This window comes from Oryx dammah, unplaced genomic scaffold, assembly GCF_014754425.2.
Source record: "Oryx dammah isolate SB20612 unplaced genomic scaffold, SCBI_Odam_1.1 HiC_scaffold_5, whole genome shotgun sequence".
In the NCBI taxonomy this organism is placed as follows: Eukaryota; Metazoa; Chordata; class Mammalia; order Artiodactyla; family Bovidae; genus Oryx; species Oryx dammah.
Genome location: NW_024070189.1, coordinates 90124968 through 90152052, shown reverse-complemented (window position 1 = coordinate 90152052; position 27085 = coordinate 90124968). Strand labels below are relative to the sequence as shown.

At 54.0% G+C, this 27085-nt stretch overlaps 2 protein-coding genes across 3 annotated transcripts in view; both read left to right on the top strand.

Moving 5' to 3' along the window:
• The window catches only part of DPP9 (dipeptidyl peptidase 9), a 37992-nt gene extending 29209 nt beyond the window's left edge, over nucleotides 1-8783 (top strand). Inside the window, exons 17-23 of one of the 2 annotated variants that reach the window (XR_005721239.1) lie at nucleotides 1046-1191; nucleotides 1919-2065; nucleotides 2846-2998; nucleotides 3120-3254; nucleotides 3588-3730; nucleotides 4940-5051; nucleotides 7653-7920. Coding sequence is in view for 1 of the 2 variants with exons in the window: in XM_040242022.1 (XP_040097956.1) it covers nucleotides 1046-1191; nucleotides 1919-2065; nucleotides 2846-2998; nucleotides 3588-3730; nucleotides 4940-5051; nucleotides 7653-7745 (794 nt within the window). In the remaining variant the exon portion in view is untranslated. Of the gene's footprint in view, nucleotides 1-1045; nucleotides 1192-1918; nucleotides 2066-2845; nucleotides 2999-3119; nucleotides 3255-3587; nucleotides 3731-4939; nucleotides 5052-7652 lie in introns of both variants that reach the window. The other variant, XM_040242022.1, reaches the window with a different exon arrangement.
• A 4602-nt stretch (nucleotides 8784-13385) lies between these two features.
• On the top strand, nucleotides 13386-26963 carry MYDGF (myeloid derived growth factor). Its single transcript, XM_040242019.1, has 6 exons — nucleotides 13386-13634; nucleotides 14994-15044; nucleotides 20278-20339; nucleotides 21860-21941; nucleotides 23414-23486; nucleotides 24788-26963. The coding sequence occupies exons 1-6, from the start codon at nucleotides 13458-13460 to the stop codon at nucleotides 24865-24867; spliced, it is 525 nt and encodes a 174-aa protein (XP_040097953.1). The 5' UTR covers nucleotides 13386-13457; the 3' UTR covers nucleotides 24868-26963.
• Nucleotides 26964-27085: the final 122 nt, after the last annotated feature.

Below are 27085 nucleotides of genomic sequence, written 5' to 3'. Positions count from 1 at the left end.
GCCACCCAGCACTGAACAGGGGCCACGAAGGGGGCTCAGGCGTCCTGATGCCCTGCCCTGGATGTGCACGCAGGCACATGGGGGCGCCGTTTCCCCCCAAAGCCTAATCTGGCTGTGTTTGTGGGTCACTTCTGTGAGAAGTGGACAACTGGCCCTCCGGCCACACCTGGCCATGCTCGGTCGCTTCGGCTTCATCTGTGGCCTCTCTGGGCAGCCGCAGCAGAGTCAAGTGCACACAGCCCTCCATGGCCACAGGTCCCCAGCCACAGAGCATGCCAGAAGGCAAAACCTGACTTGTGCACGGCAACCGTTTACGTAGCACTTACACTGTGTTTACAACTAGTTAACATAGCGTTTGTGTTGTATCAGGTATAATAAGTAACTCAGAGGTGACTGAAAGCACATGGGAGGGTGTGTATATGCCATCTTATATGAGGGACTTGAGTATCTGCGGCTTTTGGTATCTGGGGGCTGCCCTGGATCCAGTCCCCTGAGGATACAGAGGGACAAGTGTAGTGACGACCCAGACACAGAGAATGTCTCTTTTGCATGTAAAACCAAAAATATTACCTGGCCTTTTACAGTAATCACTGTTGACTCATTTGCCTTTTAAATCGACACCCTGTTTACTCAAAGAAACTTAAAAGAGTTCTCTTCACCACTGGACTGAAAAGCCAGTGTTGCTTTGCAAAAACAGATGTAACCATAAAAATCAGAGAGAAGACCCCTCCCCCCCACCATGAAACTGACCTTTATCAGATCCCAGAGCTGCTGTCATCTCTGGGGGAGAGGAGCTGGTGTCGGGGGCTCTGGAGAGGGTCCCAGACCAGACCATGGCCCGGCCTGAGCAGGCACCCAGGGTGCAGGTCACTTCCAGCCTGCAGACTCTGGTTATAACTGCCAGGAAGCACAGAAGGTGGGGTGCTTCTGGTCCACCCTCTGGGTTTGGGGGAGTGTGGGTTCAGCCAGATGTGAGCCCCACTCAGATCTGAGCCTGCCTTGGCTCACCCTGACCCTCGGAGCCACAGCCACTCTGTCTCCACAGGCTGCCCCCCGGATTACGTGCCTCCAGAAATCTTCCATTTCCACACGCGGTCAGATGTGCGGCTCTACGGCATGATCTACAAGCCCCACGCTGTGCAGCCGGGAAGGAAGCACCCCACTGTCCTCTTTGTGTATGGAGGCCCGCAGGTGGGCACGCCCTCCCCCATACCCCCCCCAGGGCTCACGGGGCCCTCCTAGCGCTGCTGCCCGTCCCCACTGACCTCACTGCACAGCCTCCTCCCCCCTTCATCTGGTGATACTCCCTATCCCTCTGGGAAGCCCCCCTAAACCCTGTCTGTGTGTCTGGGCCACCCACCCAGCAGTGACCCACTCTTACCCCTCGTCACCAGCTTGGAGCCCTGGGCCCAGCCCTCTGAGAAGGGGACAGGCCAGGCAGGCAGGTTGGCAAGCAGGTGCATCTAAGTGGTTCTCAGCTGGGGTGGCTGTCCCCCAGAAGACACTTGGTGACATCTGGGGACATTTGTAGTCATCACAGCTGGGGTGGGGATGCTCCTGGCATCTAGTGGATAGAGGCCAGAGGTGCTGTCAATACCCTACAGCCAGCAGGACCCCACTCAGAAGATGATGAGGCCCCAAACATGAATTGTGCCAAAGTAAGGGACCAGCATAAGCCACATTACTTGGGGGACACACTGCCCAGCACCACCAGCCTGCCACCCTCCCCATCAGCTTCTGTGTCTGTTTCTAGATATAATAGAGGGGTAGAAAAGAGGCAAGATATAGCTGAAGAAATAAGGGAGTAATCCCAGGGAGGACCTGGGGCAGGGGCCTTCTTTTCCCGGGCCATCCATAGTCTTCATGATAGAGTGCAGGCCTCATCTTTAGACTCACACCTGCTTTGCCTTCCCCACAGGTGCAGCTGGTCAATAACTCCTTCAAAGGAATCAAGTACTTGAGGCTCAACACCCTGGCATCCCTGGGCTATGCTGTGGTCGTGATTGACGGCAGGGGCTCCTGTCAGCGAGGGCTACGATTTGAAGGGGCTCTTAAAAACCAGATGGTAATGTCTCTTCCCATTCCCTTCTTGTGTGGTGGAGGTGGGGGGACCTGGGGTTTGGGGGCAGCCCTGAAGCACCTTCCTCAAGACAGTCCTGGCCAGGGTGTCAGTTCTAAGTGGCGCGGCCTGTGGAACTAGAGGAATGTCCACTCTGCTGCTCAGCTCTGAGCGGTGCCCCATGGGGAGAGAGGTATACATATGCCCTACTTGGTGCCTAAGACCCAGGTGCAGCCAGGCATGTCAGTATAGGCCCAATCAGCAGGAAGCCCCGAGGGCTAGGCCAGATAGGCACTGGCGGCTGTGGAAGTGGTGGTGGTGGTGAGGATGGTGGGGATGGTGGGGATATTGATGGTCGTGGGGCTGATGCTGGTGATAAGGCATTTGATGGTGATAATGGTGGTGATGAGGATGGAGGTGATGGTGCTGGTGGTGGTGATAACACCAGCTCTTTGAGTCTTGGCAAACACCAGGCCTCTGAATACAGGACACCTCACATTTCATTTCATCCTCACATCCACTGTAAAATCTGTACTCTTCATGTTAACCTCCTTATTTTGGGCATGGGGAAACTGAGGCCCAGAGAGAGGATGAGACTTTATCAGAGCCAGCCAGGAGATGGCAGGGCAGGGTTGGTGCCAGGTCCAGCTGACCACCACCCCAAGAGGTTTGCACAAGGCCTGGGGAGAGGGTGACTTCCAGAGAGGGCCCCCTGCGAGGGAAGGGAGACAGTGGGGCATGGGCCTGGGAGGAGGCCGCTGAGGGGTACCCGGCCTCATCCCCCAGGGCCAGGTGGAAATCGAGGACCAGGTGGAGGGCTTGCAGTTTGTGGCCGAGAAGTATGGCTTCATTGACCTGAGCCGTGTGGCCATCCACGGCTGGTCCTACGGAGGCTTCCTCTCGCTCATGGGGCTGATCCACAAGCCCCAGGTGTTCAAGGTGGGTCCTACCCCGCCTTCTCCCCCATGTCTGCCAGCGCCCCCGTGCCCCTTGGAGCCCGCCCCCCCCCGGGGGAGGCATCTCGGCAGGGGCCTTGCCACGTGGCTGTTTCTCCCCGCAGCAGCCCCACGGGGCCGAGCCCCCCTCCTCATTGCCCGCCACTGCTGACCCCAGGATGGCGTCCGGCTGCACAAAACCCCGCCAGCAGCTCTCTGTGGGAGGCTGAGCTCGGGACCCCGGCCCCGGACGGGCAGAGGTGGGGCATGGTGTGGAGAGCGTCGGGGGAGGGGCCCCCAGGCCGGCGGCGCTGCCAGGGCGATGAGGAGGAGGAGGCAGGAAGGCAGTGGGCCCAGGGAGGGGCCAAGTCCAGCCTGAGCGCTCGCCCAGCTCACCCACCCTCCCACGACAGTGCACGGTCCACAGGGGAGACACGCGGAGGGCCCCTCCCCACCAGCCCCCGTGTGCATGCCCGCTCATGTCCTCCGGGGAGGCCCCGGGACCACAGGCCAAACGCCGGCTCCCAGGACGTGACCTCTGTGTGTGTGCCTCTCTCTTTCTCCTGCACCCCTTCACCCACGGTGGCCCTCAGGTGGCCATTGCAGGCGCCCCGGTCACAGTGTGGATGGCCTACGACACGGGCTACACAGAACGCTACATGGATGTCCCAGAGAACAACCAGCTTGGCTATGAGGCGGGTTCCGTGGCCCTGCACGTGGAGAAGCTGCCCAATGAGTAAGGCCCCCTGCTGCCCACTTGCTGGGTCACCAAAGCCAGCCCTCGTGAAGCTGGTTTCTCCTGGGGCCGGGTCGACGTGGCTTCCACACCTGCCTCTCTGTCTGCCGGCGCCCCCTCCCCTTCCTCCATCCTCCTCACAGAAAGCAGGCCCCCGGGTTCTCTTGGACCAAGGAGGGAGGGAAGCCCCCAGCCCTGCCCCCAGCAATATGGAGAGGAAGCTCTAGAGTGACACTACTTTGAACACCCTGGTGCCCCTCACCTCCTAAGCACATGGCCTGCTGTGGGCCCCGTGAGTCGGTTTTGAACCCTAACCGCCTGTCTTGTGGGTTCTGCCTCAGAACCCAGGTCCACAGTGGTTGTAAAACCTACGTGTGTTGGCCCAGCTCTGATATTCCACGTATTCTTTGGGTACTGGTTTCTGATTTTCCCATCGGAAAGAAAACGGCGTGGCTGTTTCTGATGTGCCTTGTGTTTGGTGAATGTCCACCCTGGCCCCACCTTTAGTGCCAAGGTTCTTGTCCCAGACTGACCCTGCCCTGGCCTCTCTCCCTGCGAGGCTGTTCTATTCAATCTAGAAGGTGACCTGGACTCCAGGGGCCACCATGGTGCAGCCAAGCTCAGAACCCACAGCTCTGCAGCCATTTCCATTCACTTTTGCATTCATCTCAGTTCACTGAAATAGTGAAAGACAGAAGCCTGGTGGTTGCCAGGGACTGGGAGGGGCTGGGAGCGACTGCTCATGGGCAGAGAGTATGCTTCAGAGTGATGGAAATGTCCTGTAACTTAGGACCCAGGTGATGGCTACATGACATTGTGAATGCATCAGACACCTCTGAATTGTTCCCTTTAAAATGAGTGAATTTTAGATCATGTGTCACGTCAGTAAGCTATTTTTACATCAGAATTTCGAAAGGAATCATCCTCCACCACCCATGCCACACGTCAAGTGCTTGGTAGCCACTGGTGGTGTTGGGTGGGGCAGGTCTAGCACATTTCAGAAGCTTCTGGGACCTCAGGGCATTCCAGGTACCACCAGCCACACCCTCCCCTCCTGGCCAGGCGTCTCCCAGACGTGCCAGTCACACCAGATCATTCAGTTGCTCCACCATCTGGTGCCAAGTTGCTGCTGCTGCCTCCTCACTGCCATGGGGCAGGGTGGGAGAAGGGGGTTCAGCCCCAGACCCTCACCCCAACCTTGTCTTCCAGGCCTAACCGCCTGCTCATCCTGCATGGCTTCCTGGATGAGAACGTGCACTTTTTCCATACAAATTTCCTTGTCTCCCAGCTGATCCGCGCAGGAAAGCCTTACCAGCTCCAGGTGAGTGGCTCCTCCCAGGAGCTCGCAGGGTGGGCAGCAGCGTGGGTGGGGAGGGAGCAGTGGAAGGAAACCCATGTCCCTGCCCCCATCCTCATATCTGACTGCCTGGCTCCTCCCTGGGTCCCCGAGTCCATTCAATAGATGTCTCGCGGTCCACTCCGCCCTCTGCTGGCCACCTCTGGGAACTGGGGGAGCACACGCTCTTACTGCAGGAGCACATGCGTTATTTTAAACCAAGAAGCTTGCTTTAAAGGTCGGAACCCCACCCAGAAAGTATGAGGCTGGGGCGGGGGCGGGGGAGTTGGGGTTTACCTTGAACAGGGGTTGGAGAGGAATTCCCTGAGGAGGTGACTTTTAAGGATGCTAATGAGTGAATGGGGACTCAGCTAGGCCTAGGGGTCGGCTGTGGAGGACAGTAGACACAGGAGATTAGTGAAAGGGGGCAGCTCAGGGACAACAGACCAGTGTGGTTGCAGTCAGCAGAAGAGCTGAGGACCAGGGCCCGGTGACCAGTGTGGCCAGGTGGGCAGTGCCTCCAGTGGTGGGCGGGGCTTAAGCAGTAAGGGCGGGGTCTCAGGCGAGCTTCGGTGGTAAGGGTGGGGCTTTTGCGGTAAAGGGCCGGGCTTTGGGAGTGGGTCTCAGGGGAGGGCTGTATTTTTTTCTAAGGGTGAGGAAAGGTTGGTCATCTTTTAGGCAGCCATGTAGACAGAGGCCCACGGGGCCAGTGGGACATGCACCAGTCAGTTGTCCCGGCAGGAAAGGGGCCGGGAATGGGGAGCGAGAGGCCTGGTGGACTCCAGGGGCGGGACGTGGTCAGGGAGTTGGGGGGTGGTGGTGGGGTTGGTTGGGGGAGGCCTGATGCTGGAGGTAAGAAGGGCAGATTTGATTACCTGCTGCCGCCATGCAGTCTTTCTGCAACCTGGACACCTTCACATGCTCAGTCCTGTCAGGGGAGGACACGTTGCCATTCAACAGATGGAAAAACTGAAGGTCACCGGGCAGGAGGCACAGGCTTCAAGATCTATGCCTGTGCATGCACTGGCCAGACAGGGCAGGAGGGCAGCGGGGCTCCCACAGGGTGAGGAGCTGTTGGGAGCAACTCTGCCCTCAACCTCACATGCCCCCCCGACACAGGCCAGCAGCAGCTGCACATCAGAGTTGTGGAGTCAGGCAGGGCCAGGGTGGATCCTCAAGTGTCCCTTCTGAGCCTGAAGGCCTGAGGCTCCTGGTTGGGGTAGCCCCTCTCTCCCTGAGGGACCACAGGTGGCAGGTCCTTTAACCTTGGGCCTGGTCTCCTTATCTATGAAATGGGCTTGATAACCCCTGCCTCTGAGAGGTGTTGAGGGTCAAATGAGTGCTCTCAGGAAAAACATTTGGCACATGGGGGCCTGGAGACTTGTGCCTCTGCCTCCCGGGGAAGTTGAAAGTAAGACAGGATGCTCCCTTGGGGAGTGGGAGAGGGGGGATGGAGCACACCCACTTTATGCTTCAGACACCCTGAACCACTTGGCCTGGAGGCTGACAGGCCAAACTTGTTCACACATCACATTGTTGCTGCAGACCAGGCCCGTGACTGGGGGTTGGGAGCAGAGTGGGGAGCCAGATGAGCCTCTCGTTGCCCTCACAACCCAGGAAGAGGAAGTGACCAGAGGGGTGGATGTCTGTCCCAGGTCATGCCACTGCCCCAGGCCCTGGAGGTGTGGGACCTGTGAAGCCGTGGGAGCAGTAGGACCCCGGAGTCCAGGTCTTGATCTCAGCCTGGCAGCTCCTCTGAGCTGGGGACAGTATGATGAGACTTGTGACTCATGCAGGATGGAATACTGAAGGCAAGGGTGGAGGAGGGAAGATCTCTGTGAGCAGTTAGATGCATTCCTAGGGTGTGAAGCAGGTTTCACACCTGCCCCAGGAACCCTCACTCCATGGCCAGAAGCAAGACCCGCCTCGCCGTCACCATCCCCCCGAGAGCCTGCTTCCACTCAGCCAGGTCTCAGGGACTGGGTGATTCCTTGGGCGTGGCCCCTGTCACCAGCACACTGCCGCTTCTCTCAGGGGATGGTTCCCCCCTTGGTTATTGAGAGGGCCCAGGAAGCACTTGGCAAAGCCTAGGAGACCCTCCTAGAACGAGGGCTTCCTGGAGCCTCGGTGTGTCCAATCCCCAGTGGGGCCTGTTGGTAAAATGCAGTGGCTCAAGTGGAGGGCAGCAAATGTCTCCATGATTTGAAGCCCCAGCCCCTCTGCGGATGTGAGTTCCTCACGCTCCCTGGGTTTAGGGGACAGAGGAGCAGCATAGCTTCTCAAGGCTTTCATACGTGCTTTCGTATCTACTTAGCTGGCCCGGCCACACAGACCGTACAAGGTCTGAATTTTTCACTCAGCTTTCATGGGAGGAGGCTGTCACCTGCCCAGAATCACTTGCCCAGCAGGTTGTCCATGGAGGAGGGATTTGAACCTGGGTCCCTCAGTTCCAGAGCAAGATCTCTTCCCAGGGTGGCAAAGGGGGGCCAAGGCCCTGAGGGGAGACGCTGGGAGCCAGACTGAGAGGGCGAGGTTCAGGGTGCAGGGTCCTCGGTGCCACCAGCCTTGCCTTCTCTTTCCACCCAGATCTACCCCAACGAGAGACACAGCATCCGCTGCCCCGAGTCCGGTGAGCACTATGAAGTCACACTGCTGCACTTTCTTCAGGAACACCTCTGAGCCCGGGGCCGCCTCGGGAGGGGCCTGCACAGTCAGAGCACAAGTGGCTCCACAGCCGCCATCGAGCACGCTGGGGGCAGGAGGGACCGAGTGGCCTTGCAGGCCCCGCACCGCGCCTCCTCCCACCGGCCCGCCCCGGGACTGCCCGCCCTGGGAGCCACCACCTTCGCCCCCACGCCTTTGATCGTTTTTGTTCATGCTCCTGGGTTTTCTGCCTGCTGCTTCAGGGTTGCCAGGATGGAACGCTGAGGCCAACGTCCACAAAGCACTTCCTCAAGCCATCCCTCCGCTCCCCATTGTCTGGGAGCCTCACCTCCACTGGGTGTGGAGGCCTGAGGAGACTCAGCAGCCTGGCCTTTGCGCCGCTCCCCCGGGGTGGGGCAGGGTTGGATAGCCAGGCCTAGGCTCAGGCCCCGCTATCGGTGCAGGAGCATGCAGTTGCCTGTCCTCCCCACCTGCGCCCACTTCTTGTGATTTCTTTTTTTGGCGGGGTGTGTAGGGGGTCGTTTTTCTTTATTATTTAAAAGACAGAAAGCTAGGGGTGCCTAAATCTAGAATCTGGGTCTGCTGCTGGCTGCCGGGTTCACCCCAGCCAGCACCCGAGACAGGAGCCGTGTGCCCAGCAGACTGCAAGTGTGCAGGGGAGCAGGCAGCCCTCCGGCCCGGCTCTCCCTCAGCTTTCAGGCAGGCTCTGAAACGTGACCGGCTGGGGCTCTGCTGGCCAGCAGCTGCTGCCCCCTCTCCAGCCAGGCCATCTGGTCCCTCGTTTCTGCCTGGCCCGCACTGACCGGGCTTCCAGGGTTGGGAGTGGAACCCTCCCCACCTCAGGGTTATCCTTATTCTTCCTTTCCCTCCCGCCAAGAGTTCTGCCAGGGGCGGGTTTAAAAAAAAAAGAAAACCCAACAACAAAAAAAATCCCACCAGAGAGACAAACCACCTCTACATATTACTGAAAGAAAATATTTTTGTCAATTCTTATTCTTTTATAATTATGCGTGTAAGAAGTAGACACATTAAACAATTCCAGATGGAAGCGTTGCCACCTGCCTGAGGTTCCTTCTAAACTCCCCGGGACTGGTGATGGGGTTCCGTGGGTGGGCAGGGAAGTCCCAGGAGGCAACTGAGCCAAGGGCAGGGCAGTCTTGGCAGTGGTAGGAGAGGGGCTGCTTGCTCAGCCTTGCTGCCCTGGCACAAAACAGCAGGGGGTCCCATGCCACAGCTGGAAGATGGCCAAAGGACAGTCTCAGAGGTCCTGAGGGAGCTCGTGGGTGCCACTGAGGGACCCAGCCCAGGCTGTCGAGGGCAGCCTGGCCCTGACTTCCTTTTGCACCTTTCCTTATCCAGAGGCTTGATGTGGTGGTTGGAGCATCAGGACACACCGACAAGTGGTGCAGACTTCAAGTCTGTCTCAACAGCTGAGAGATGAGACTGGAGACCCTGCCCGAGCTGAGGGCACTCATGGTACTTGAGTTTCTAATGGCACAATGACCTCGGCCCCAGGGCCATCACCGGCTCCATCCTTTGCGAAGGTCCACTTTTATTTTTAATGACTTAAAGAATAAAACAGGGACTTCCCTGGGTGGTCCAGTGGTTAAGAAACCATGCATCCACTGCAGGGGGCGCAAGTTCGATCCTTGGATGGGGAAGTTCCATATGGCGCAGTGTGGCCAAAAATAAACCAGTACAAACGGGTATAGAGAGGAAAACGATGCCCTCCCCACCTCTGTGAGCGGTAACCCCTCCCCAGTCTCTCGTTAGAAAAAGAAGAATTAATGTTATTTTCGGCTGTGCTGGGTCTTCGTTTATGTTGCTCAGGGTGTCTCTAGTTGTGGCGAGCAGTGGCTGCTCTCTAGTTGCAGTGGCTTCTCTTGTGGAGCATGGGCTCTAGAACATGCAGGCTTACGTAGTTGCAGTGCCTGGGCTCAGCAGTTTTGGCTCACAGGGTTAGCTGTCCCATGTTATGTGGAATCTTCCCAGACCAGGGATTGAACCTGGGTCACCTGCATTGGCAGGCAAGTTCTTAACCACTGGACCATAGGGAAGTCCCCAGTCTCTCTTTTTAATAGCTGCCTTCTGTTTTGCTCTGGGAATGCCATAATTTATTTTCCCAGACACTTATCAAGGGATAAGGTTATTCTGGGCTTTTCATATAAATCAGGGGTTAACAGACTTTGTCAAGGACCAGAGAGTAAATATTTCAGGGTTTGTGGGCCAGGCAGTCTCTGTTCCAACTGCTCAGCTCTGGCCCTTGCAACTCAGAAGTAGCCAAGGGTAATGTATAAATGAGTGGATGTGGCTGTGTGCCAATAAAACTTTATTTACAAAGCCACACAGCTGGCCACATTTGGCCCACAGGTTGTCATTGACCAACCTCTGCTATAAAAGATCCTGCAACAGACAGCCTTGTACATGTTTTGGGCATGTCTGAATTTATAGGGTAATTTCCTAGAATTATTGAAAGGCATATTCATTTTTAGTTTGGAAGAATATTGCAATATTGCCTTCTAAGGAGAATGCCTCCATGTACACACCTCTTGGTGAAGTGTGCCCCTTGCTCCATTCCTTCAGTGTTGCCCTTATTCAGTCGCTAAGTCATGTCTGACTCTTTGTGATCCCATGGACTGCAGTATGCCAGGCTTCCCTGTCCTTCACTATCTCCTGGACTTTGCCCAAGTTCATGTCCATTGAGTCAGTGATAACCATCCAACCAATGATGCCATCCTCTATCATCCCTTTCTCCTTTTGCCTTCAATGTTTCCCAGCATCAGAGTCTTTTCCAGCGAGTCAGCTGGAAAAGGTGGCCAAAGTATTGGGACTTTAGCCTTAATATCAGTCATTCCAGTGAATATCAGGGTTGATTTCCTTTAGGATTGACTGGCTTGATCTCCTTGCAGTCCAAGGGACTCTCGAGTCTTCAGTACCACCTGTTATTTTTGAAAAGCTTAGGGAGTGAAACACAGCAGCTCACTGTAATCTGAACTCATATTTCTTTTATGTGTGTATCAATATTTTCATGCTTTAAGGCACTTGTTTACTGCTAATCATTTGCCAACCTTTTAAAATTTCTTTTTGGCTTGCAGGATTTTAGTTCCCCAATCAGGGATGGAATCTAAGCCTTGGTAGTGAGAGCACAGAGCCCTAACCACTGGACCACCAGGGAATTCCTTGTCCACCTTTTGATATGTTGGCCTCATTCATTTGTAGACACTCTTTATATATGAAGGAAATAAGTGCATTGTCAAACATGTTGCAAACTGAACAATGTTGCTGATTTCAAAATGTTTGATGGGTAGGAAGCTCAGCCAATGAATGTTAAGGATCATTTCAGGGATAAGAATATATCTTGCCCATAATCCACTGTGAAAGTGGAGAGGCAACTAATCACAAGTCACAGAATGACAGAAGTTGATGAGAAAAGAGTCACAAGGGTTGCCCAGGAGGCTTGGCAGTTGACAACCCGCAACCATCTCAAGCAGAAACTTTTTTTTGTGGGGGGGGGGCTGCCTTGTGACATGCTGGATCCTAGTTCCCTGACCAAGGATCAAAAAAGTGCCCCCTGCAGTGTAAGCATGCGCTGGACCACCAGGGAAGTTCCTGTTTGTTTGTTTTAAATTAACCATAGACACATAAGAAGTTGCAAAAAACAGTGCAGAGTCTCCTGTACTCTCACCCAGCTTCTTACCTAACCCTAACACACTGTCATGCAGGAACATGATGTGAATACAACGGAATGAACTAAACTCTAGACCTTATTCAGATTTTCTCAGCTTTCACAGGCACTCATATGTGTGTGTAGTTCTATTCCACTCTGTCACCTGTACAAAGTCCTAGAACCACCACCACAGTCAAAATACAGAGCTGTTGGGAACTCCCCTGGTGGTCAGTCTGTTAACCTAAGACTGAGCTTCCACTTCAAGGGACCCAGGTTTGATCCCTGGGCCAAGGAACTAGGATCCTACATGCCTCATGGCAGGAAAAAAATATACATATACAGAGCTGTTAACTCACAATAGGGGAGTTCCTTCATGCACATTCTATGATGTCCACACCCACCCTGTTTATGGTGTCCTGACCATGGAGACAGAAGCCATGGTAGTTGTTACCAAATATTTTTTGACTGCTAGATTTCATGTCATGATTAAAAAGCACAATCTTGGGAATGATGGTTTTTTATTTAAATCCTTTCAGTTTTTTGTTTGTTTTTATTCTGGGTTTTGTTTTATAGGCAAAAAGGAAAAACAGAAACAAGAGGCTGGGGTTCAGTCTGAGAAGAAAACACACATAGACACACCTACCCCTCTTGAGTAGGAAACTCAAAACCACTCACAACCAAATACCTTGTCAGCTACAGCATTTGGCCACTAATTGAATCCTTCATAGGGACCCGCTGAAGGTCAAACACGGGAGGTAGGAAATGGAGACATAAAAAGAACTGTGCTGTGTGAAACACCAAATAGTCTGCCGTCCTCCAATTTATGGAGCCAATTCCTAACAGGTCCACGGCAGCCGGCTGCAAAGAGGGAAGCATTTCTTAACAGGAGCAGGTACCCCCACTCAGAACAGGCTGTAAGAAATAAATGTGTTGTTTAAGCCAGCCAGTCTGCGAGATATTGTTATAACAACCCAGACTAAGGCAAGGATCCAATCCTGGATCCCAGTTGCCTTTCCACGTCTTAGTCTCCTCATTTTGTGATGGTTCCTCAGCCGTTGCCTTTCATGACATTTTTAAAGAGAACTGCCAGTGACCTAGGTAGAATATCCCTCAACTTGGGTTTCTCTGGTATCTGCACTCTCAGATTAAGGCCGTGCATTTTGCACAGAAATTCCACGGAGATGCCACTCAGAATGTCTTTCTCTCCCATGATGACTCCATGAAGTCACTGTCTTTTTTAACGACGCTGACTTTGCTCAGTGGGCTAAAGATGGTGTCGCCCCTGTAAAATTACTTACTTTTCTATCTGTAGCTTTTATGTATCTCAGGGGAAAATACTTTGAGATAATGCAAAAATCCTCTTCCCCACCAGTTTTTAGCATGGATCCACGAATCTTGGAGTTAACAATCAGTTGTTTGCTCAGCAGTGATCTTCCATTTCCCTCATTCTGCCTACATGCGTTAACCTGAATTTCAGTGGTGTTCCTTTATATCCTTCATTCGTTGTACACGTACTAACTAGAAGAGTTGAAGGGTCAGTCACTTGCTTGCTACTGCTAAGTCACTTCAGTCGTGTCCGACTCTGTGCGACCCCATAGACGGCAGCCCACCAGGCTCCGCCGTCCCTGGGATTCTCCAGGCAAGAACACTGGAGTGGGTTGCCATTTCCTTCTCCAATGCATGAAAGTGAAAAGTGAAAGTGAAGTCGCTCAGTCGTTTCCGACTCTTCGCGACCCCATGGACTGCAGCCTACCAGGCTCCTCCATCCATGGGATTTTCCAGGCAAGAGCACTGGAGTGGGGTACCACTGCCTTCTCCCAGCCACTTGCCTAGTGAGGGACGAATAGACCCCAAACCAAGAAACCTGTTTCAATTCCTTCAACCCCAGAACCCTCCTGGCACTTCCAAGCCCCGCCCCCAAGATGGCAGCCCGGGTAGGAGGGGCGGGGCCCTCCGGATCACGTGGTCGCGCCGACGCCGACGTGGCCTCCGCCAGACTCCCTACGTGTCCCTCGCCGCGCTCCGTCCGCCGTCCCTGCCCCCGCGAACCTGATCTCAAGATGGCAGCGCCCAGCGGAAGAAGGAATGGCAGCGGCGACGCGAACTTGTGGGTCTCGCTGCTCCTGGCGGCCGTGGCGCTGAGGCCGGTGGAGACGGTGTCCGAACCCACGACGGTGGCGTTTGATGTGCGGCCTGGCGGCGTGGTGCATTCTTTCTCCCAGAACGTGGGCCCTGGGGTACGTACCTTAGACACCCCGGGGGCTTGAGGGATGGTGCTAGCCGGGGCATGGCCTGGGGAGGGGGAGCTGACCGGCGGGGGCGGGACTGCGGGGCGGCCCCGGCGGGGGCGGGGCCTGAGGGTAGGGGGCGGGACTTGGATTAAGCGGAGGCGAGGCTCCTGGGGGCTGGCTTCTTTGAGGGGGCTGGGTCTCTAGCCTCAGTCCCTAACTCATCTCAGTCGCCCGTCGTGCCCGAGCAGCCCCATCCCTCAGACCCAAGTGTTGTTCTTCAGTCGCTCTGTTGTGTCCGAGTCTGCGACCCCATGGACTGCAGCACGCCAGGCTTCCCTTTCTGCATTACCTCCCCGAGTTTGCTCAAACTCTTGTCCATTGAGTCAGTGATGCTATCCAACCATCTCGTCGTCTGTCGCCCCCTTCTCCTCCTGCCTTCTATCTTTCCCAGCATCAGGGTCTTTTCTAATGAGTCGGCTCTTCACATCAGGTGGCCAAAGTAACGGAGCTTCAGCTTCAGTATCAGTCATTCGTCCTTCCAATGAATATTCCGGGTTGATTTCCTTCAGGCTTGTCTGGTTTAGACTCAAGAGAGCCCCTCCTTATTGGAGGGCAGGATGGGCCCAGAGGTAGGGAGAGGAGAGCTGGAGGCCCTGGGGCATATGCCTCCAAGCCCCACAGAAAGTAGTTCTGCCTCAGCTCTGACCAGGAAGGAAGTGGACAGATGTTGCTCTTTCCTTCCATTGCACAAGGTCCCCCATCTTTCTCATTGAAATCTGAGGCCAGACCCTCCTTGTCTAGAGGCAGCAGACTTAGGTCTAGTCTAGCCCATCCTCAGCTTGTTGGAGAAATTGCTTCCTCTCCCAGTTCCCTTTCCAGTCTAACAATGATATCAATAGTCACTATTTGTTTATTACTTTCTTATAACCTGATATTGTGCCAGATTCTTTATGTGAGGCCCATTTTCCAGGTGAAGAAACAGAAAGCTTTGCACTTGCCCAAGGCCCACAGCGGAGCAGAGATGTGGACACAGGGACCCCAGGTGTCCCTACTTCCAGATTTCATGTTCCTAAATGGGTGGGTGCTAGAAGAGATGTGATCTCCCCCTTCTAGAAGCCACATGGGTTGTTTGTCCAGAGCCAGGAGCTCCCCAAGCGGGGAGGCTGGTGGGGGAGTTCCAGGCCTCCAAGGACATTGGCCTCCAGGTACATCAGCCAGAAGGCTCTGACTCTACCTCCTCCCCTTGAGTGTAGATACTCAAAAGCAGGATCTTGATTCTGGATCTCAGGGGGACATTCAGAGACCCTGAACCTCCAGCGCTAACAATTATCTACTACCGAGACGTTTTTTCCTTCCATTCTCTAGGACAAATATACCTGTGTGTTCACCTATGCATCTCAAGGAGGGACCAATGAGGTGAGTTGTTCAAAACTCCATGTAGTTTAGTACGATAGCATCCATTGTCGTACAGACATGCTCTCTAGAGGACACTGGACTATTCTTGCCTAAGCGATAAAAGACAGTGCTCAAGTCCAATGGTAATGGCAGATTCTACTCATAATTCCACAGAGTGAACAGACATATGGACAGAAAGAGGGATGTGAGACCTGAATCTGCCATTCTTATGAGCCTCCGTTAGCAGTAGCCTGTTCATCTTCTGTGCTGAGTAACACAGACTGAACAGCTTAAAACAGTGCCCAGTTATTATTGCATCATTCTTTTTTTTTTTTCAGTTATTTGGCCACCCTGGGTCTTCGCTGGGGCACGTGGGCTTCTCTAATTGTGGTGCATGGACTCTGGAGCACGAGGGCTCAGGAGTTGTGGCACAAGGCTTCGTTACAGTATGTGAGATCTTAGTTCCCCAACCTGGGATGGGACCCAGGCTCCCTGCATTGGGAGCACAGTCTTATTCACTGGACCACAGAGGAAGTCCCTATCCCACGATTCTGAAGGTCAGAAGTCCCTGTCAGCTCAGCTGGATGCTTCACAAAGCCAAGATCAAGGTGTCAGCCCAGCTGGGCTCTCACCTGCAGGCTCTGGGGAGAACCCTTGTCCAGACTGATTCAAGTTGTTGGCAGAACCTGGTTCCTTTCGGTGTGTGACTGAGCTCCCCAGTTCCTTGCTGGCTGGTTTCTCCAGCTGATGGCGGAAGATGGAGTGAGAGAGATTGGAAGCGTAAGACAGGCATAGTGCACCACAGCTGACTTTGAGGAGGTAGGATGTGTGGCCTCTAGAAGCCCCAGAGCAGCCTCTGGCTGGTGGCAGGGAAATCAGGGCTTCAGCCCTCCAACCACAAGGAACTGAACCCCACCACAACCAGGTGCATCGGAAGAGGACCCTAGTCTCCAGATCTCTAGTTGGGAATGCAGTCTGGCTTCTACTCTTATTTCATTGACCGTGCCATGCAGCACATGGGATCTCAGTTCCCCGACCAGGGATCAAACCCATGTCCCCTGCATTGGAAGGCAGAGACTTAACCACTGGACCACCAGGGGAGCCCTTGGCTGACACTCTGATTTAGCTTGTGAGACTGAACAAAGGATACAGCCCTGCCACACCCAGACTTCTGACCTACAGAACTGTAAGCTAATGAATGGGTGTCGCTTTTAAGCTACTAAATTTGTGGTGATTCTTCACATAATGTAGTTGAATGAGGTCCTCCAAAAAAGATGTGTCCACATCTTACTTCTTAGAACCTGTGAATTTGGACAGTGTCTAAATGTCCTCCAGTATCCACTAGAGGACAAAATTACCCCCAGGTGAAAGCCACTGGGCAAGAATGATATGAAGTTGGGGCTTCCCTGGTGGTCCAGTGACTAAGACTCTGTGCTCCGAATGCTGGAGACCCAGGTTCAATCTCTTGTCAGGGAACTAGATCCCACAAGCCCCGACTAAGACCCAGCGCAGCCAAATAAATAAATAGATAATTAAAATAAAAAAGTGACATGAAATCCACTTTCCTTATTTTGGATACATTCGATTTGTAAAGAAAAGTAAATGACTCCCAGCAACAGTATTGTAATGAAATTTAGTGAACGCCTGGTGACACCCTTCCCAGTGGAACCAAGGGTTGTTGCAGCCCTTCCACCTGCCGCCAGGACCACAGGCATCCTGGGATTGTCCACCACTCCCTCGGATACCTCCAGGCCTCGCTGCTTCTCCAAGCAGTCCAGTCCACTGTGGGGTGGTGACATGTGGTAGAACATTCTAACCCGGTCCATACCTCTTGGTAGAGCCATGCCCCTTCTTGGGCTCCTAATTAGTCACAAAGCACCTTCTCCTCATCAGCACATTCCCTGCCTGTTTGGTTGTAAAAGTGAAACCGTTAGTTGCTCAGTCATGTCTGACTCTTTGCAACCCCATGGACTGTAACCTGCTAGGCTCCTCTGTCTGTGGAATTCTCCAGGCAAGAATACTGGCATGGGTTGCTGTTTCCTTCTCCAGGGCATCTTCCCGACCCATGGAACGAAACCAGGTTTCCTGCATTGCAGGCAGATTCTTTACCGTCCGAGCTACCGGGGAAGCCCATGGTTGTGTCCATGGTCAGTTCATAGGATGATAAAATCGTGATGTCCCCAACCACCTTGCAGTTTACCAGGCGCCCCGAGTGGTGCTAAGCCAGGCACATGTCGCGTTTCATCTGCAGAACCCTGGGAGGCTGTCATTACCCCCATTTCACACACGAGGACATGGCAGCCTCTGAGGCTGAGGACCCAGGCCCCCTCAACTGGAATGTGACCGAGGTCCCCAAGGCGCAGACCTTTGACCACTACCCTGAGGCAGGACACAGCCTGCATCACCAGCAGCGCCTCCCTGACAGGACCCTGCAGGTGGACAGTTCATGGGAGAGCCAGGCTCACTCTTGGGACAGCGGCTGGGTCACAGATTCTAAGCCAGCAACAGGCTCGGTTCTTCCATTTTGGATGAGGGAATTCTTCCCAAAGGAAACACCTCAGAGCAGACGTGTCCGGCCTGACCTGTTCCAGCAGCACCAGCCAGAACTCTGGTCATCAGAGACCGCGGGCCACCAGCGGAGCATGGGAACACGACAGTGCGACCCACAGGCGCTCTGGCTGCTGGCCCACTGCCCCGGTGGCAGGAAACAGCCCCCTGGCTCCTCTGTATCTGCCTGTTAGAAACGAGAACCTAAGTCCACACAAAGCTCGCACGTGACTGTTCAGAGCAGCGTGATTTGCCATAGCCAGCAAGTGGGAGCCACCCAAGTGGCTGCTTCTCTGCACGTTTCCCATCAGTGGAATCACACCCTGTGTGCCCTTCCGTGCCTGCGTCTCTCACTGAGCATCGTGTTCTCAGGATCTGTCCACGTGGCAGCGAGTGTCTGGGCCTCACCCCTTTCCATTGCCGAGTGATGCTCGTGCGTGTGAGGGACCACGCTGTGTTCACTCATCACCTGCTGAGGGACGCTTGGGTGGCTTCCACTTGCTGGCTATGGTAAATCATAGATAGGGGTTTCTTTTGTGGCTCAAACAACAAAGAATCTGCCTGCAATGCCGGAGACCCGGGTTCTATCCCTGGTCAGGGAAGACCCCCAGGACAAGAGTGGCTATACAGGTGATGGTTGCACAGCTCTGAAAGTACTGGGAAACACTGAAGTGTCCAATTAAAAAGAGCATATTGTTATTATATAAACTGTTTCTCAATAAAGCTGTTAAAGGTAAGTGAACTGTTGATACACATGCAACCACTCAGATTAATCAGAGGTGTGTTAGGCGGAGTGAGACTGACCGACTCAGGAGATTGGGGCCTGTGTGATTCCACTCAGGTGGCGTTGTGCAAAGGCACAACTGTGAGGACAGAGCAGATCAGTGATTACTGGGAATTTGCAGGAAGGGACTGACTGCACAGGGATGGTGAATAGACAACCGGGGAGACAGAACTGATCTGTGTCGCAGTTGGGTAACTCAGAACAGACACAGCGACTTCCCTGGTGGTCCTGGTTAAGACTTCACCTTCCAATACAGGAGGTGAGTGTTCAATCCCTGGTTGAGGAACTAAGATCCCACATGCCTCCTGACCAAAAAACCAAAACATAAAACAAAAGCAATATTGTAACAAATTCAGTGAAGACTTTAAAAATGGTCTACATCCAAAAATCTTAAGAAAAATATACAAATGGGTCCATTTCACCATCTGTTACTTATCAATATATCTTAATGAAAAACAGTAGTGGTGATCATTTACCTGTATTAATTACAACCGGTCGCTTAGATCCTGATCTCCGCAGCCTCCCAGAGAAGGTCACAGAGGCTCTTGTCTGAACGGGCTGCCTGAAAACACACCCTCATGTGAGTATCTGATGCTAAAATCTGAGCCTCACCAAGGGTACCTACTGCCCACCCTAGCCTGCAGCCTCAAGACCACAGTCAAGTTCATTTAACAAACCACTCAGAGGGAGGTTGGCCGTATTGCTAAGAAACTCCTGGTTTTAACTTAGTTTGCTTTCATAGTCTTAAAAAAAAAGATTTGCCTGTCATGGAACTTTTAAGAGCTATAGAAGACCATCCCAGATATATTTCACAGCATAAAACTGTGAGCCTTTGAAACTGTGGGCAGGAGTTTTTTTCTGTTTGTTTTGTCCAATTTACTTTTTGGCCACACTGTGCAGCATGTGGGTTCTTAGTTCGCCGACCAGAGATCAGATCCACTCCCCCTGCAGTAGAAGTGCAGAGTCTTAACCACTGGACCCCCAGGGAAGTCCCAGTAGTTTTTAAATAGAAAATAAATATATGGGTCCACTTGCCTTGCCTGCCCCACCTAAGTAATTGGCTCTGGCCTCCATGCTGCAGACAGAAGGCTTCTAAGTGACCATTTACTCCCATCATAATTAACATAAAAACAGCCTTGTTTTTATTAGTGGAAAAGCTCTAATGTTAAAACAGCTTATCAGCAATTGGAATCCATCTTTACTCTTTCAGAAAGACAAGACACTCTCATTTTACTAGCAAAGCTTAGAAACACCTCAGGCCACCAGACCTTGCATTTGGCCACCTTTTTGGAGGCCCTGAAAATGAGAATAAACTGGTAGTGGTATGTTTTGGAACTATCTTAAAGTATTATTATTAATTTAAAAAATGTTTTGGCCACACCGAGTGGTATGTGGGATCCTAGTTCCCTGACCAGGGATCGAACCTGTGCCCCTGCAGTCCACCAGGCAAGTCCCTAAAGTATTGTTTTCTTAATTTAATTTTTTTAAAAAAAGTAATACGTGTCATTCAGAAAGAGAAAAAAAAAAAACATGAAAAGCTCTCCGGCACCTTCCATCTGCCCAGCCCCCACCCATGTCCTGTGTGCCGCCATGGTTATCACAGTCTTGCATCTTCTCTAAGAACTGCTCTGCACTTACACAAGCAAGCATGAGCATACTGTCTTCTTTTATTTTTATTTTTTCCCAACAGACTATTTTTTACAGCAAAATTGAGCGGGAGGCACAGGGATTTCCCGTATCCCCGTTCCCCCAGCCCGTCATCCCTGATCACGTGGATTTGTGAGGGTCAGTGAACCTGCACTGACACATCAGCACCCCAAGTCTAGAGCTGACATTGGGGTTCACTCCCGGCACGGTGCAGGCTGTGTACCATGATGGTGAGGCTGTGTGTCCTGGGTTGACCTGTCTGTCCTCTCTCCCCAGAAGTGGCAGATGAGTCTGGGGACCAGTGAAGACCACCAGCACTTCACCTGCACCATCTGGAGGTAAGCCAGGGTCCTGGGGTGGGATTACCCCCTCCTCAGATGAGGCACCTTTGTTATAGGCGGCCCACAGACTGACAGAGTCATGCAACCCTCTGGGGTGGGGAGAGCTACCTGGGAGGGCTCCCCAGGAGATCACCTTGACACTGAGGCTGAGAGGGGGTTGGGGGGGTGGGAGGCAGGGTCGTTCAGGCAGTGGCCGCAGCCCCCAGGAGAGGGGCCGGGCTCCCCAGATTCTGCCCCCTTCTTCGTCTCCCTCAGTTACATTCATCATTCAAGGGCTTAACCTCCTGCCCTGGGGCTGACACCATGCCCACTCTTCTTGTAACCCCACGGCCTGGAGCCCAGCTCAAGGAGCCTGAGAAGGAGGCGCTCAACCCCCTGATGGGGAGGGGGGGTCTACAGTGTCATCGGATCCTGGCCCTTCTCCTCTGGACCCTGTGACCTGTAATGGATCGCCCGAGCAGAACTGATTTTTTTCTTAATTTTTATTTATTTATCTAGCTGTGTTGGGCCTCAGTTTCTGTAGGATCTTTGTTATGGCGCGGGGGCTTCTCTTCTTGTACATAGGCTCAGTAGTTGCACGACGGCTCAGTTGCTGCATGGCATGTGGCACTGAACTGGCATCCCCTGCATTGGCGGGTGGATTCTTACTCACTGGACTGCCAGAGAGGTCCTGTAGAACTGATTTCTCAAGCATCGACACATGTCCAACACAACAGAAGTCCCAGCCATGCTCTCACCCTCAGGGACTGGGGTCAATTCAGGGGCCACATCAAGAAATGGGATATGATAGAGAGCAGGGAGGGTGACATTTAATCAAAGAAAACGCGTGCTGGCCTTGGTGCAGTCTCCGTCTCCTGCGAGATGCCTTACACACAGCAGCAGTACCCGACTCCATGGTACCGAGTAGTGTGAGGGTGGGAGCCTCATGTCCTCAACATGCCACCACCAGCCCTGTTGAGACCCTGTCTGTGCCCCTTCCTGGCCTCAGAGGGAAGCATCTAGAGGAGAGGAGCCGGGGTGGGCCCCCTTCATTACAGGTTAGTCATCCAAGCTGCATCCCCCTGCCTGTAGACCATCATCTCACATGGGCTTGGGAGTGCCAGCCCTCCAGGTGGGCACAGACTTGGGCCACACAGGCCCAGAGCAGGGTCCTCATCCTGCAACACCCCCTAAGGACACACTCAGCTGCAGACACCCTCCTCTGCTACTAGTTAACCCCTGTACTTCTCACCCTCTGGGGATGTTGCCCACCCTGCCCCCACTGCAAACCTGGGATGTTGTTCAGGGGATGAGAAGTGTTCAGCAAATGGACACAAGTGTTCCTGTCCTCAAACAGTTCCTGTGCAGAAAGGGAAGAGGCATGTCCATCTTGGAGCTGGAAGGATGTTCTGGCAAAGAGCAGATCATGTTGAGGGCACCCAGTCTGTCCTTCCCCAAAATGGAATCCCCAAGTAGATTCTTAGGGAGCAGGGGACACGTAGCCCCAGGCTGATCTGTCTCCCGACCTTTCTTCACAGGCCCCAGGGCAAGTCCTACCTGTACTTCACGCAGTTTAAGGCAGAGGTGCAGGGCGCCGAGATCGAGTACGGCATGGCCTACGTGAGTGTCGCCCAGGCTGGGGGCTGCCTGGCTGGCCCACCATGGACTGTGCCTTGAAGACCCCCAGGTGGCGGGTGGGGAGACAGCAGTAATGAGGAGATGGATACCAAGCCCTTAGAGGGAGGCCTGGGGGTTGCAGGTTGCAGTACCCAGAGGGGCTCCCAGTTGGCCCCTAGAGACTGGTCTTCCTCCAGTAAGGCTTTACCAGCTTCCCACTTATGTCCCCTGCTGGCCAAGCTGGCAGGAAGTCAGGAGGCAGGAGGGCTCAGCCCTGGGGATGGGGCAGAAGTGGGCCCGGGGGGCAGGCTCACTGGTATTGGGAGGGCCCCACGTCCTTTGGCCCCAGTGACCTGTGGTTCATGGCTCAGCCAGCACCTTGTGCCATGCTTCTGACCCACAGAACCCCCTTCAGAGCCCGGCCACTCTGCAGAGCCCATGCCTGCTTCTGCATCTGAGTTGGGAACAGTTTGAAAACCACTTTATCAGCCCAAGAAACAGAACCAACAAGAGACAGACATGAGAGATTCACTGTAGGAACTGGCTTCTGCTGTGGGGCTCTGGCTGTTGGCGGGGATTCGTCCACGGAAGCCTCAGCTCTTCCCCTAGGCATCCCCAGGTCTTCAAGGACTATCTCTGACTTAAAGTCAGCTCAGGATGAACCACTGTCACAGCAGTCTCCCCCACCCCCCACCCCACAGCAGCGCCCACCAGGGTCTGATTGCCTAACCCTACCACGGCTCCTCCCAGTTGACACATCACACTGACCATCAGTCTGTTAACTCATCACTCTCCTGGGTCTCTTCTTACTTTGCATGCATTCATGCTCAGTCACGTCCAAATCTTTTGGAACCCCACGGACTGTAGCCTGCCAGGCCCCTCTGTCCATGAGGAGTCTCCAGGCAAGAATACTGGAGTGGGTTGCCATGCCCTCCTCCAGGGGATCTTCCTGACCCAGGGAATCGAACCCACATCTCTTACCTCTCCTGCATTGGCGGGTGGAGTCTTTACCACTGCGCCACCTGGGAAACTCCACTTCTTAAAGAACAGGAGCCTGGCAGGCTACAGTCTATGGGGTCGCAAGAGTCAGACACGACTTAGCGACTAAACAACCACAAAATTGCGTCTAAAGTAATCTATTCTTACTGTAAAACTCCATTACACTAACTGATCTGAGAAAGACACAGTTCTGATTTTTAAAAATTACATTCAAGAGACTGCCACGCTTGTATGCCATTTCCATATATCAGCTAAAGGGATAAACTGAATTAGATGCCTCCCTCCTTGGATTTGCAGCAAGGCATGAGGTTTGAAGCCAGTGGACAATCTCGTAAGTGGATTAACCTGCCACTTCCACCGGATTCTCTTTTCTGTGCTTAAAAAAGCATCTCGAGTCTGTCGTCTGTGCTGCTCCAGGAAGCAAACCGAGCCGTGTTCTTTCCTGATTAGAAAAGTTTCCACTTGTTCCCTTTCAGTCAAAAGCTGCTTTTGAGAAAGAGAGCGACGTTCCCTTGAAAAATGAGGAGTTTGAGGTGACTAAAACAGCAGGTAGGTGGAGGGGTTTGTGGAGCTGGAACCCAGGTTCTCCAGCAGGGAAGGTGAGAGAGGGGACAAGACCTCCATGAAGGGTCGATCCAGGGACCACTGGTGAGAGGAGGCCACTATCCCTCCTATAAAAAGGGCCATCTGGTAAATATTTTCGGTTTTAGGGGCAGACACCCCCCTTTGAAATAACTCGATCTGCCCCCATAGGGCCAAGTCAGACGTGAACCACTAGTCAATGCATGTGGGTGGCTGCATGCTAATAAGACCTCGTTTTGTGAACACTGACATGTGAATGTCATACTACATTCCCGTATCACAGGATGCTGTGTTCCCTTTGATTTCTGTTTATAAATGTAGAAACCACTGTTTGCTCACAGGTAGCAGGCATGCTTGGCCTGTCCCTTGCAGAAAACAGAGGGTGTAAAAGTCTGCTCAGCTCCACAGTGGGGTATGGGGGAGGGGGCGTCCTGGGCCCAGTGACAGGTTCAGGCATCAAAGTTGGGACCTCCTATGTCTGGAGAGGCAGGGGGTCACATCCTGCGGCTCCGAGACCCCTGTGACCTCTGACCCCTGTTCAGCTACAGCCATGCAGGCCAAATGCAGAACAGAAAGAGTGGGTGCTAGAGTTGGGGCTCGGAGGGGTGAGAGCAATGGGGGATGAGTGAGTGAGACAATGGACATGGATTTGAGCTGAGTCAGGGAGCCTGAGAGTCCTGAGGGACAGGGGAGAAGTGAGATGAGGAACCCATGTGGTCATTGGTGTCACCAGGCACCAAAGTGGAGAGTGGGAGGGGAGGGAAGGTGGTGGTATGATGGGGGGTTTTAGGAGGGCCTGGAAGGAGACCCGTCCTGCCCACAGGTCCTCCGGGGCACAGGGCCTGTTTAGAGTGGAGATCAAGGACAGAGGGGCCTGGGATGCTGGCAGACCCTGAGCCCCAGGGAGCACCAATGGGGAGGATAGACAGGGAATGGGAGGCAGGCTGGGGCTGCAGAGCAGGGGATGGCCAGACGAGTTTGCCAGGGCAAACCTCCGATCCTCAGCTGTTCTCAACGTGGCAGAAGTGATCACAGCTCTTTCCACCTCAGCCTCTCCTGTGGCCTCTCGTTGCCCTCTAGTCAGGCCCTCGACTTCCCCACCTTTCCCTTGTCCATCACCCATAAGCCTCTCAGGAGCCTTCCTAATGGAGTCCACTTGAAGGCCCCTCCACTGCCCTGCCCACATCGTTGCCCCCACCCCACCCCCCAGCTCAGGACCAAGAGGACTTGCAGAGGCGAGCACTGACCCAGGGTCTCTTCCTTTGCAGTGTTCCACAGGCCTGGGGCCTTCAAGGCTGAGCTGTCCAAGCTGGTGATCGTGGCCAAGGCAACACGCAGCGAACTGTGACCTGAAGCCCCTCTGAGGGCAGCTTTTCCTCCTCTCCCCACAAGGAGCTGGACCCCAAGAAGGCCCAGTACTTGTTTTCTAGGTTGGATTGAGGGGCTCTTGGTTTTCTGTCCCAGCTGATGTTGCCCTGTTTGGAGGACAGCTAAGGCCCCAGAATGGAGTCTGGAGGGCTAGGATGCACCTGGCGCCCACCTTCCCTCACCCCAAAGATTGTGGGTCTGAGACCCACTGCTCTTCTCATCAGAAGAGGCATCAGAACACATGGCCAGGGGGCAGGGGGGCCTCTCCCTGGGATCACGGCTTTTCTGAAGCCAGGGCATCCCCTCCTCCCCGCTGGGATCAGGCCAGGCTCCAGGATGTTCTGCGGGGGAGCCCCCCACCGCCTGAGACCCCACACCAGCCACCTTCTTCTCACTCCCCAGGGGACCAACTTTCACACTGGGCAGAAATGAAATGTTCTTTCATATTTAAATAAATAAGACAACTAAAAAGCACCCAGAGTCTTGGCATCTGGCGCTGGTGCCCCCCCACCGGCTGGGCTTGCAGGGCTGGGGTCCCCTACTTTCCTTTGCTGCTGAAGATGGGCGAACTGAGTCACCCCTGGGCAGAGGGAACCTCCTGGCAGGACTTTACTGCAGGTGCAGATGTGCTGGACCCGAGGCAGCCTCACCAAGGATCACATGGCCTCACCTGTGGGGCCACTCCTAGCCGAAGGGGAACGCACCGGAGAAGACTGGCTCTTCTTTTTTTGGCATGGCATGTGGGATCTTACTTTCCCAACCAGGGATTGAACCAGCGTCCCCTGCTTTGGATGTGTGGAGTCTTAACCACTGGACCACCAGGGAAGTTCCCAGACCAACTGTTCTGCGCCCTATAGTTGGCTCTGCTTATTTTTTTGGAAGCTGGATTGCAAACTCAGTGACTTAAAGAAAATAACAAAACACCCACAGGCAAACAAAAATAAATAAATGAAATCCCCAAATGCCTTAGCCACTCCTAGCAGCAGGGCCTGGGAGTCTGACCCCCACTGGACTGTCTGCCTGGCCTCTGACCACGAGGAAAGAAACCTGTGGCTGTGAATCGGGTCCTTGATGATCAGAATCGCCGCACTGGGCTGGCTGAGGCCTCTCTGTGTCTGTCACTCGCCTGGCCTGCGCCTTGTGCTATCGAGGAGCCAGGCGCTGCCGGGACCCTGCCAGCCAGAGAAGAAGCCGGCTGACCGAGGGCATGGGGTCCAGCCCCAGGGCTCCAGCACTACTGGTGTAGGAGCCATTCCAAGGGAGGTGCAAGCAAGAAAAGCAGCTGCACTCAGAACCAGTAATGACTGACAGGGACCTTGGGCCCACAGGACTTGAGGAAAGAACCAGCAGCCTCGGTGGTCAAGTGCACATGACCTGTGCCACTTCGGGAGCAGCTCTATTTTTGTTCAGTTGCTCAGTTATGTCCAGCTCTTTGTGACTCCATGTTCCACAGCATGACAGGCTTCCCCGTCCTTCACCATCTCGCGGAGCTTGCTCAAACTCCTGTCCATTGATTCAGTGATGCCATCCAACCATCTCGTCCTCTGTGCTGTCGCCCCCTGGACAGCACACGAGTCCAGAGCAGCTCTGGATGCACACAAGTCCCGGGGGACGCCCGCTTCACCAAGCACGGCGCCCTGCAGGTCTCAGCAGGGCCGGGCACACTTGCCTGGGGCTGCCCGCAGAAGCTAGGCTGCAGGACAGAGGCAGAGGCAACGGTGCTCCCTGCACCTGAGCTGCGTGAGCGCCAGACCCCAGCCAAGAGGGACGTTGATTCTTGTACGGCCAGTTGGGAATCACTTACCACTTCCACATCCCAGGCGCTGGCAGAGGCAGAGCGGGACAGGGCACAGCATCTGTGCACACAAAGAAGCCCCCCCTTTACCCCAAAGGCCTGGTGAGCAGAGCTGCCCGGCCACAGGTCACGATCAGGAGCAGGCCCAAGCCCCCTCTGGGCTGCCAAAGCCAAGCTCTGCCACCGCTGCTAGGCTGTCATCAAGCTCAGCGGGAACTCAGCCTGCCAGCAGGCTGTGAACCTATGACATTTGTGTGCAATCTGGAGTTATTTTCTTTTTTTATTTTGGCTGTGCTGTGTCTTTGTTGCCATGCTCAAGCTTAAGTTGCCGGTGGCAGGTGGGATCTTAGTTCCTGGACCACGGATGGAGGCTGTGTCCCCTGCATTGGAAGGCAGATTCTCA

Excerpts from the sequence above, each read along its gene's own strand:
- MYDGF (XM_040242019.1), top strand. The coding sequence starts at position 13,458 with ATGGCAGCGCCCAGCGGAAGAAGGAATGGCAGCGGCGACGCGAACTTG. Across the intron at positions 15,045-20,277 it reads CTCAAGGAGGGACCAATGAG|AAGTGGCAGATGAGTCTGGG; the intron begins GTGAGTTGTTCA and ends CTCTCTCCCCAG. Across the intron at positions 20,340-21,859 it reads TTCACCTGCACCATCTGGAG|GCCCCAGGGCAAGTCCTACC; the intron begins GTAAGCCAGGGT and ends CTTTCTTCACAG.